The sequence below is a fragment of the Sphaeramia orbicularis genome, chromosome 4, assembly GCF_902148855.1.
Source record: "Sphaeramia orbicularis chromosome 4, fSphaOr1.1, whole genome shotgun sequence".
Lineage (NCBI taxonomy): Eukaryota > Metazoa > Chordata > Actinopteri > Kurtiformes > Apogonidae > Sphaeramia > Sphaeramia orbicularis.
Genome location: NC_043960.1, coordinates 39,731,819 through 39,744,015, shown reverse-complemented (window position 1 = coordinate 39,744,015; position 12,197 = coordinate 39,731,819). Strand labels below are relative to the sequence as shown.

Sequence of the window (12,197 nt, the reverse complement as noted above, 5' to 3'; positions counted from 1 at the left end):
TGGTTATTTTTTCTGTGCTGGTGCGCTCCATGCACGTGCGCACACGTTTCAAGAAATGCTGCTGCTTTGAAAGTTAATAAGGATATTCTCTATTCATTCAATTACTGGAGTGATCTAACTGGCAGGCAGGCCTGTCAGGACACATAGGAATAATGGGCAGGATGTGTGTGTGGAAGCACTGATGGATGTGTGTGCGAATGACAACTGCCTATTATGACTGCACAGCCCCTCACCAATCTAATTTGTTATATGTAGTGTTAAGTGTAAGAACCTGTATGTTCCCCTGTGACTCACAGATTCAGAGGCACATGATTAATTTAGAAATGGAGGGAATTAAGCTGTGAATGGTACACTGTACATTCAAGTGGACGTGTTGTGTGAAGTATTAGACTACGTTCAGACAGCAGGTCTTAATGGACAATTTGGATTTTTTTGGTGAAATCCAATTTTTTTTTTGTGTGCTTGATCATATTACACATTAAATGGGACTTCTTTCTGCTGGGCTGGCTGCCCTCTTGCCCGCCGCAGGACGTGTTCGGACCGGGAAAGATGTGTGTGTGCAGGCATTGGGGGTGTGACGGTTGTTGGCGGGGTGGTGGACCACGGTGGGGTTCCTGGTGGCTGGTGTTGGCACTCTGGGCACTGGTTGGTGCTGGGGCTGTGCTCGGGCGCCACGCCTTGGGGGGACTCACGGTGGTGCTGCTCACTGCCGGGGGGGGTGGCGGCGCTCCAGATATGTTTATGTTTATGCATTTGGTACGTATGCATATACGTGTCTGGTGCGTGCAGGTGTGTGTGCAGGTGGGTGGGAGGGGCTGTTGATGGGTGTGGGTACATGTGTGGGTATGTGTGTACATGTAGGTGTGTGTGTGGGTGTGCATGTGGGTAGGTGGGTGTATGGGCATGGGTGGAGGTGTTTGTGCGTGTGGGTGTGTGTGCGTGAGTGTTCGAACATGTGGGATGAGTGGTGTGTGTGTGTCTGGGTGTCAGTGGATGTGTGTGCATATGCTTGTGTGGGTGAGTGGGGGACTTTAGGGTGGGTGGGGTTTGGGGGTTGGGCTTGGTGGGACGGGGGGCAGGGATGGGGGGGTGAGCATTCGGGCCCCCGGGGCGCTTGGCTGTGGCATTGGGGTGCGCACTGGCCCGCAGCGGGTGGTTGTCTGGGCTGGCCCGGCCCGGCCCGGCCCCCTGTGTGCTGGGTGGGACCCCTGCCCGGGGGGACGGGTGGCTCCTGGGCTTGACGGCTCAGGGACCAGCGCCTAACTTGCCCCTGGGTGGCCTGCCCCCGGCGGGGGGGGGGGGGGGGGGGGGGGGGGGGGGGGGGGTGGCTGTTGTCCCTGGTCCCCTGGGGCCTGTGCTCGGCTGCTGTGGGGCCTCTGGCGGGGGCCTCCCTTGACCATCTTCGGGGCGGGCACACTGTCGCCTCTCAGGGGGGCAGTCTGGATCCCCCCTTTCTGTGGTGTCTGCTGGTTGGCCGGGTCTTGGGTCCCTCTCAGTCAGTCCTTGATCCTTGGAGGGAGTGCAGTTGCAGTTTTATGTCTGTGTTCTTCACCTCAGTCTGTTTGCCTTGTTCACTCAGTCACAGCAGGTGAATGTGAACGACTGATATTGTGTTGATTTGTTACAGGAATTATTTGTTATAGGTATTATTTGTGCGAACGTGGTATACGATATTTTGTTCATGCTTTCTTTTCTTATATTCATCATATAATAGGTCTTATGTATTTTATTGTATTTTTTTGTAGTTTTGTATTGTTTGTTTTGTTTTGTTTTTCCGCTCTCTTCTGCCCAGTTTACTCAGTTCTGGTTGTAGTTACTGTTTCCATTATAATTATCACCATGGCTGTTACTGTTTGTATTGTTGATACTTTCTTGTGAGGGTCTTTGCCACCTTCTTCTCTCTTACTCTCTCCCCTTCACCCACCCCCCATGTCAGGTCCGGCATCGAAATGCGGTTCAGCAAAACTCATAATAAACACAGCAGAATATCAAGGGGAGCTTCCTATACTTTATGAAGTTACCCTTGGCAAAGCAAATTTGTTCAGCACCAAAAGGCAGCCAGACTACCATTCTGCTGTTAGGACGCTGGACAAGACAAGTTAAAAAAAAAAAAAAAAAAAGGGACTTCTGTCAGTTTTGAGTATGAACAGAATGCCACCCTGAAGTGACCCCAACGCACAAAAGAAGTCCTGACATAATACGTGACCACGCAGGCACGCACTGTGTTTACGGAAGTAAATATGTTTTTCCTGCCGCTCCTTCTGGGATGCAAGATTCTGGCGTTTGTCGCATTTCAATGATAAGAAGGTCGGATAAATGCGACCTGGCCGTTCAGACTGAAGTCACATTGCAAACTAGAAACGCACACAGAGAGCGCAGACCTCCGCCAAGGCAGATCAGCCCCGCCCCCCCCCCCCCCCCCCCCCCAATCACCACCAAAATTGTATAATTTGTTCCTTGTGCCAGTATCAACATTTCCTGAAAATTTCATCAAAATCTGTCCATAAGTTACCTTGCTAACAGACAAACAAACAAACAGACAAACCCAGATGAAAACATAATTTCTTTCGCAGAGGTAAATATCAGATATGTATCGGATTTAGGACCACATATGAAAGTGGCCTGGGTCAACTTTGAAAAATCGGATTTGTGCTATTCAAAGTGTCTTTAACAGATCGGATACAGGTCACATATGGGCAAAAAAATTGGATTTGCACCACATTTGCCTTCAGTCTGAACGCAGCCTTAGAGAGCAGATACACGGAGAAGCCTGTGGTTCTTGAATGTCACAGTAGTGTTGCAACAGCACAAGAGGGACTGTCACACACTTATCAAATATATGCCGTTGTGTTTTGTAGCTTTTGTAACAGACACAACTTGAAAATTCCTATGATAAATCATAAGAGTAAAGTTCAGAAATGATTACTACGCTGAATCTGTTCATTAGGATTATTTACTCCAGTATGGATTTATTTTTGTTTGTTAGGTCAAGTCATAGCTAAAAAAAAAAAAAAAAGAAAGAAAAAAAAAAAAAGAAAAAAAGCTGCATAGCCTGGATAAAAATGGAGTCTTTTTGGGGCAGGTTGCCCCTTTGAAACCAACCCCATTTTTAGAAGAAAAGTTGACTTGTCATATTTAGTAATGCAGTGGTAGTGAGTGCAGTGTTTTATTGAAAACAAGATAATTATTCACTCTATTGCAAGCGCTGTTGTTCTTGTTTTAAACTTCTGAAAAATAAGGAACACTCAAGAGCACAAACAACAAGTGAAAGCAACAAGGGATACATGCAGGCAGATGCACAAAAACTGGCCCCATGTGTTACTACTTTTTCCTGGACCCCTGACTTAGAATAAACACCACACATTTCAAGATTCTTCTTCTTCTTCCTCTTCTTCTTCTTCTTCTTCTTCTTCTTCTTCTTCTTCTTCTTCTTCTTCTTCTTCTTCTTCTTCTTCTTCTTCTTCTTCTCCTCACCAGAACAGATGCCTAGGCTACATATGGCCATAGTTTGCATGATCAACCAGAAACATACTTTGTTTGCACATGACTGCACATCTACAATGGCATCTGAGTCACAATTCAAAGATTCTGTCATTATATAAGTGAAAGTAGGTCCCTCACAAGACCTTAAGACCCAGGCTAATATGACAGAACCTGTCCGTCCTCTGTAAATAAGGCCGTCACTTTTTGTTCACTTCAGTTAAGTCCTAGTTGCAGTTGTCTACCCATAATTTTTCCTCTTGTCATTTGTGATGAGTTAAACTTGCATGGCTGAATTGTCTGTTTTGCTGAAAGCAAACGTATGCCAGCTGTGATGTTCATCAACACCATGCTGCCAATAGAGAACGCCTCAGGGCTTTTCTTAATATAAGGATGAACACGCTGCAAAATGACTACATGTGGCAAAACCAAGTTTGTAGTAGCAGCTTTAATAGTGTATTACATGATTAGTGGGGCTCCGCAGAAATTACACATGTAAAATCATCAACAGGTAAACAAATTAGGAAGAAATTTTGAAGCAAATGATTATTTCTAATTTTATTTTCCTTGGACAGTGATCTGGAGCTTCCCTCATGTTGGCATCTGTCAAAGGAGAAGCACCAATTAAAGCCAAATGAGCTCCAACCAAATTAACCACAGCTTACTGGGCGATAACTTTTGTTCCACCGAGTCAAATTATTTCACATATCCATTAAAAATGCCTCCACATAATTTACAAGGATCCATTTCACTTCTGATGAAGTCAATTAACACACGAATCAGCTGAGTGGAGCCCCTCAGATTGTCACGGGAACAACACTGAAGACGCTTGCTGTTTATTTACGACACTTCGCAGCAAATGTAATACTTTGATTCACCTGAGAAGATTATTGTGGAGTTGATCCTACTGTTTGATGTATGTTACCTTGGCATAAACACAGGTAAATTATACACGCAACAAGTTCACACAGTTACAAGTCAGATGCAGTGTCATAGAAAATGCAGAATAATAATTGTAAAAGAGAGGGGATGACGTAAGTGATACCATGATGATGCACTGACATTTAACACATCAGTTTATTAGGAGTTTTTATACACTGTCCAGCCAAAAAAAAGATCACACATACAATATTTGACAGCACCATCTTTGGTTTTGATTACAGGAGACATTCACTTTTTGGTCACATAATGCTTATGTAGTGTCACAATAAGGTTCATCATATTTTTTCCTTCCAAATTTGCATTAATTTTTTTTATTTTTGATGATGGAGAATCAGACTGTGGCATCAAGTCTTCATCACTTCCCAAATTAGAATCTGGACTTTATGGAGGCTAATCCATGTGAGAAAATGATGTTTCATTCTGTCTGAACCATTCTGTCACAAGCGTGATCCTGATCAATCCTGGCATTGAATTGAACTGAAATTTAATTTAAAAAATCTTTAATGTCCCCGAAGGGTAATTTGATTTGCAACAGAGGTGTAAATTGTCCAATCTTTCTGACATTAAAGAAATGAGAGGCTACTTACTGCAGTTAGAGTTAAAGGTGGAGTAGGAGATGTTTTCCTGGAGCATTTTTTACTATATTACTTAAAATCCCCTTTGCATCCTGATTACAACCAATTAATTAAATGCTTTAATACAAAAATTTAAAAAAAAATGTTGTCACCTCTGGAACAGACAGGACTGAAAAAACACCATCCAATCATTTGAAGTGCCCAATCGAAATGATTGAACGCTGATATGTCTATCAAACTCAACTGCCATTTGTCCCTCCTCCCTCCCTCCTCTGTTCGTACCCCTCTTCGTGCATGAATTGTGCATTCTCAGAGGCTTGGAGCACTGGTACAGCAAACACAGCCAGAGCCAGAACTTAACTATATTAGCTATATTAGGATGGAAAGTTCACCAGCAAACTGTTTTGTCACTAACATAAATCACTAGGAAATGTAGCGTTAGCCAGATAGGTATGAACTGGGGCTGTTCTGTAAGAGCGGAGGTGTTAGAGGAGACTGAATGAGGTACGCATGGATCAGGATGGGAGTCGGAGCCGGAGCCGGAACCTGAGCTGGGGCCGGAACCCGGGGTGAATTGTTGCTGTGCAGCGCTCGTGAACCCTCGGGAACAAGCATTGTGTGTGTCAGTACTCTGGAGGCGTGGCTTTGGGGGGGATGTCTGAAGAAAGGGATTTGGACTTTGAATTGAGTATTTTCAAAATGTAGCTTGCTCGAACTGTTTTTCTAAGATCTCATCTCCACCTTTAATGTGTGTACCCGTTTTAGGATGTGATGAAGACTTGATGCAGCGGTCCGATTCTCCATCATCAATAATCAAAAATTAATGCAACTATGAATGGAAATAATATAATGAACCTTATTGTGACACTACAAAAGCATTATGTGGCAAAAAACATGTCCCAGTGAATGTCTCCTGGAATCAAAACCAAAGGTGGTGCATTCAAATATTGCATGTGTGACTGTTTTTTTGGGCCGGGCAGCGTATATGGATCTTTTTTGCTCTTAATGTCAGTGTTCTTCATCAATATTGTTAAATACTTTTAGAAGATGCTTAGCCATCTTGCAAGGCTATGTACTCTTTGGTTATAAATAATGAATGTAAAAAAAGAAACCACTGGTTCTAAATAATGAATCCTACCGCTGCTAACAAGGTCTTTTACAGCAGTTTATGTATTAAAATTCTAAATGTGAGTCCGTTCAAGCAAACCAAACACCCTGTGTCAGTTTTCCATTGTCAGAGGGAGACTGCATCCTGTCAGAGAGATGCTCAGCAGCATGACTGGCACACACACACACACACACACACACACACACACACACACACATTCAAATACAAGCTGAGATTCAAACAGCATGTAAACCCAGATGGGTGTGTAAACATGCACGTACACACCCTTTTCTATAATTACACCATCGTATATCATAGATGTCTGATACTCTCTTTGTGTTCCTCCTTAAGTGTATTATATATGATTATCTACCGTCCGAGCTGCTCTGTCAAGACCAACAGTAAATAAAATGAAAACAAAACTAATTTCATTTGTTTCCTCCTTCTTTTTCCTTCCTCATTCATTCAGAGGGGAGGACATCTCTGTAGAATTACTTTATTACGTTACTATGAAGGTTATAATTTCCAATAGTAAAAGACAGCTGTACACTCTGTCAGTTAGAGTAAACTACCACTTCAAACCTAAAGACACACTGACTAGATTGGATCTGGATCTACGACTCTCCTGCTTAGTCACATTAACATGTATATTGCAGGTTTTACATGTTTGTTTGAGTACGGCTGTATTAGAAAGAACACCCAAGCTTGACTTTGTTATAGTAGAACTCAATACCACTTTTTTAAGGTTTTAGTCTCATCCTGGACCAGTTAATACAGGAACTATTGCAATATCACTAAACTTCCTGTGCATTTTCTTATTTGTTAACATCATTGGAGAAGAAGCTATGGCTATTTTATCGCTATATCAGCCAAATCTATTGTGTAATAATTGTAATTTGCTCTACATTGAGTGCCACTGTGTATTTATACTGAATACCACTTTACACTTTATACTGAATGCCAATAATTGCAGAATCACTTAACACCTTCTAACCTGAAATCCTTCATGCTGCTGCCACTACGCTGGAATAATTGTACTCTATTACTGCAATTTTTTTGTTCACACCTACAATAACCTTTAATATACAAGTGGAATTTACATTATACTCAGAGCACTTTGATCTCCAGCCATTATTGTATACACATTATATATAATACCTCCTGTCTATGGTCTTCTTTCCCAGTCAATGTTAATACTCTTAACATGCGTACTTTTTTTTCTCTTTTTGTACAGTTATTCTACAATGAAATTAGGGAGTGCAAACCAGAATTTCATAGTATGGTGCAACTGCTATGACTCATCCTCTGTTTATGACAATAAAACCTCTTGAATCTTGAATTAAACATGACAACCTAAAGCACAAAGAGTCCATCTGTAACAACGGTGTCCAAAAGAAAAAGGACATGTTAATTCTGTTTTACAATTCTCAGTGAGACAGCTGATATGTGACAAACTCAACAAGAACCATGAAGGAAGGTAGTGTAAGTAATGGAAGCTAAGGGAGTGAGCTAATGTTAGCATCACTATTGAGACCAAACTGTACCAAAACTTTCTTCACCAAAAAACATCTAGTGAATATGATTTATGGATATTAGCCACTTATATTGTACTTTTCAGAGTATATATTTCTGTTCTAATTTGCTTGCCATATACAGTGCAGCTGAGTGTGCCAAGTATCATAGGCTATGTTCAGACTCCAGGCAAATGTGGCTAAATCAGATTTTTTTTGCCCATATGTGACCTGTATCCGATCTGTTAAAGACACTTTAAACAGCACAAATCCCATTTTTTCATGTGGTCTTAAATCTGATACGTATCTGATATTTTGCAATGCAACTTCAGTCTGAATGGCCAGGTCGCATTTATCTGACCTTTACGTCATTGAAATGCAACAGCACAATTCTGCGCTGAGATGAAATGCCTCCACATTTACTTCCGTAAACACAGTGGCCGTTTCTCAATACCAAGAACGCAGAGTATGGTCTTGCGAACTCAGCAAGTACGGTCTTGGTAAGAACAGTCCCAGAGTACGTACTTCCTAAGAACGCAAGTCTCGCTGTAATTGGAATGGCTGGTACTTGTGAACTTTCCTCCCTGTCTCTGTTATGTTTCCCACCATCTGCTCCCTAACATATTTCCCTCAAATCACCACATCACTTGATTTGATTTCAATACATTCGTACTAGTATTTACATGTCATTTATACATTTTGTATATTTTCCAAAACTGTAATACATGTCGTCGGTTCAGCCTGGCACAGCCATCCGGGTCCCGGCCAAGCCAGCAGGCTAGCAAGCTGCCCGGGTCCCACTCGAGCTGCATCTTGGGAATTATTTCCCAGCCAAGTCTACACAAGTCACCAACCAGTGCATGCTCAATTTAAGCTAGCTGACAAGAGCAACATCTGGATATTCCATGCGTTCTTGTTTTATGCAAACTTGCAATTGGAACAGCACCTGGGCCGCGACTGATGATGTTTCACAAGAACGCGAGAACGGAAGAACAGACAAGAACGCATGTTGAGAAACAGCCACTGAGTGCCTGCGTGGTTTCGTATTACGTCATGACCTGTTTTGCGCATGTGGGTCACTTCAGGGTAGGGATGGAAATCAAGAACCGGTTCTTTTTGAGAACCGGTTCCCAGCAGCTCAATTCCTTAGAATTGTTTGCCTGCCTGCTTAACGATTCTGCTTATCGATTCTGCCTTCTTTGTGTATGCGCGATGACATCACACGTACGCTGTATTGTTTTGGTCAGAACAAAGCCAACATGGCGTTGAGGCGGAAACTGTCTAAAAAGATGACACCAGGTCCACTTACTTGGAACACTTGGAAAGCTTCCATGTCTTCAAAAGGGTGGAATCCCTCCAATATCCTCAAACATTTGTCCTCAGCATGTGAATCATTTACAGGAATGTCACGTATTTGATTCGCTACTTAGTGGCACTTGTGAATGTAGCGGCAGAGTGAACGCCGGGCCAGTTCCGGTGTGGGCAACAAACGTCGTAACTCCTCAAATACAAGTTTCCGAAGGTAAGAAGGGAAAGGAAATGAGGTGCACAACAACAGGAGACAAGCTGAGCCAAGTCGAACCGGTTCCACATAGTAGAAAAGCAGCAATAGAGGAATTAGTAAAGTGTCTGTAGTTTCACTTTCACTGCACCCCCCCAACCAGGCCCAGCGTCATCTGTTATTATTATTTGTACATACTGTATATGTTATATTTTCTGTGCAGAGATGGAAATATAAAACACAGTTAATGCAAACACACCTGTTTGTACTCTTATTACCTCACCCAATGAGAATTAATAAGAAAATTGATAAGGAATCGGATCGATAAGCAATATCGATAATGGAATCGGAATCGTTAAATTCTTAACGATTTCCATCCCTACTTCAGGGTTGCATTCAGTTCATACTCAAAACTGATTGAAGTCGCATTTAATGTGTAATATGAACGAGCACACAAAAAAATCAGATTTCACAAAAAAATCCAAATTCTGCGTTAAGACCTGCTGTCTGAACGTAGTGTTAGTTATCACATACTGGATGTTATCACAGAGGACAGAACACTGTTGCGCCTAAACTACATTTTTGATCCTGATAAGCGATGACAGCCAGGCAGACCATGATCAATCTTTACTCAGTCTCGTCCTGCCTTGGTCTTGGTCTTGCCTTTGTCTTGCTTTAGGTGAACTTGACTCCAACACTTCCTGGCTTCAGTGAGCATGGAAATCAGAGCAGTATAAGGAGTCTCACCACCAGCACTGGTAGAAAAAGCACTTCTAGGAATTCATGGGAAATGGGCTTCCTTATGCCAGAGTGAAGGGAAATGCACCTTCAACCCATGGATGAGTCGCATTAGCTCCTCCTTATCTGTTCTGACAGTTAAAGATCTGGATTATGTTTTCTCATAAGCACCACAATGACATTTGACAGGAGCTGCTATTGCTTTTCACTGATAATGCAGAGCTGTCCTATAGATCTCAGTTACAGAGGCACAGTGAACTAGATTTATAGATGTGAATGATTTTAGGTTCTCGTCATTTTTTGCTGGATTCCATCTGTTTTTGTCGTCTCTGTACTGTGTTACACTCTATATTTATGGCAGGAAGCCACTGAGGTTGGATGCATTTTTGTCCTGCACTGTGAAATACTGCACATACTGTATATTTATATTTATGCATTTGGAAGAGGAAGGCAGTGGAGACAGACAGATGCAGCCGAGAGTGAGAAGGTGTTTATTTCTGTGCTTGGGCTTAGGGTTCAGGTCTCCTACTCCTGCTGTTTATCCCACAGTGATGTGGCCAGCATGCTGATGGCTCACTGGAGGGATGCAACTCTAGCTGTTAACCACCCAGGGATATGTGGGGATGGGGCTTAGACTGAAGCAGGGGTCTTTACATTTTTTTTGTCACAACCAAGAAGCCACAGTTTGTGGGAAATATTACTTATTGTAAAAGGCTTAAGGACCACAGCTGACAGAGAGACACAAGGGCTGCAATTACAAGGCTTCGTCTTATTGAAATAACAAAGCCAGCAACAGCATTGGTACTTAAAATCCTACAATATTCTGTCCAGGGTTTGTCTTCGTCTCTGTCTTTGAAGTCAGATTAGAAAGTCCACTTTACTTCCTCAAACAAATAAAAAAAAAACTGATATAGCTGACAGGTCAAAACAGATATGAAAGTTTGAGTGACAAAAAAATCTTTTGCTTGTCCTGCTGCTCAAAACTCAGCCCTATAAAATCCTCCTTTTCTGTGTCTAGAGTTTTCCAAATCACCTGCTGATAACTAATTTTCAAAAATCATATTGCAGCCCCTTGTTCATGCACCTCTATTCACCTCCTCCAAAAGCAACAGCATTTGACTTTCAAATAAAATGCAAATAGTCTTCGGAAAAATACAAAGCAGATAAAAGTCTAAGCAGTCAGTGAGTGACTGATGACATCATTTGTCCCAGTGAGGGACAGGAGGTATTTGAGAAGACACACTTCAACACACACATGCAGCCGGAATGTGTGGACAATGTGTGAACCACATCTGTTTGATGAGAGGACGCGAGGTTCAGTGTGTGCCTGTGGAGGGCTCTCTAATGAATCTAACCCGGTAGAATTAAGGTAGACTGAGTGTGTGAGCGCCAATCAAAGGCAGACTGCAGCAGGCAGATGTACAGGCTCCTCATTAACACTCACTTTTCCTTCTTCTCCTTCTGTTCAGCTAAGACAAGGCGAGGGTGCTTAGTGAAGCTGATTGGACTCTCTACAAACCTGAAACAATCACCAGACACAGAGTCGTGTACTTCACCAGAAATGTCTTACCCTTTAGCCCTCTTAGACTTTAATTCACTCTTTTGATTCAGTCACACTGTAATTTGTATGAATCTTCATTGCGATATGCTTCAACAGTCTACTTTTAGGAGAGAAGACAGGCTTGGGTCATCAGTTCAAAATCACTGCAGCGTGAAAGTAGAAAGGGTTCTCCTAAGAGGGCAGAATATCCCTGATTACATGTTCAGATCTTTTTCCCGTCCTCCCTGTTATCTTTATGTCACTCTCCCTAACTTTTCCTCTTTTTTTTGTTTCAGAATGACTCATGGAGCGAGCTCTACTCCTTCGCCCTTTTTAAGGCCATGAGCCACATGCTGTGCATTGGATATGGAAGACAAGCCCCAGAGAGCATGTCAGACATCTGGCTGACCATGCTCAGTATGATCGTAGGAGCCACCTGCTATGCCATGTTCATCGGCCACGCTACCGCACTCATCCAGTCTCTGGACTCATCAAGACGGCAATACCAAGAAAAGGTACAACATCTGGCTATTTTCTGGTGTCCTACCTACAGTGTTGAAACAGTTGGTTTACTGCAGGGGTGTCAAACTCATTTTAGTTCAGGGGCCACATTCACCCCAATATGATCTCAAGTGGGCCGGACCAGTAAAATAATACCAGTGAATGAAGTAAAATTACATTATGATAATGTTTATATCTGCATCGTTTCCTTAAAAATCTAAATAACGTGAACAACCTGAAATGTCGTAAGAAAAACAAGTGCAGTTTTAACAATATTCTGCGTCAGTTTATCGTTTACACA

The 12,197-nt window shown here is 42.4% G+C and overlaps 1 protein-coding gene across 1 annotated transcript in view; it reads left to right on the top strand.

Annotated features, from left to right (window-relative positions):
- Positions 1–12,197, top strand: part of hcn2b (hyperpolarization activated cyclic nucleotide-gated potassium channel 2b) — an 86,171-nt gene that overhangs the window by 17,897 nt on the left and 56,077 nt on the right. Inside the window, exon 4 of the mRNA XM_030132705.1 lies at positions 11,692–11,910. Coding sequence (XP_029988565.1) covers positions 11,692–11,910 — 219 coding nt within the window. The remainder of the gene's footprint in view (positions 1–11,691; positions 11,911–12,197) is intronic.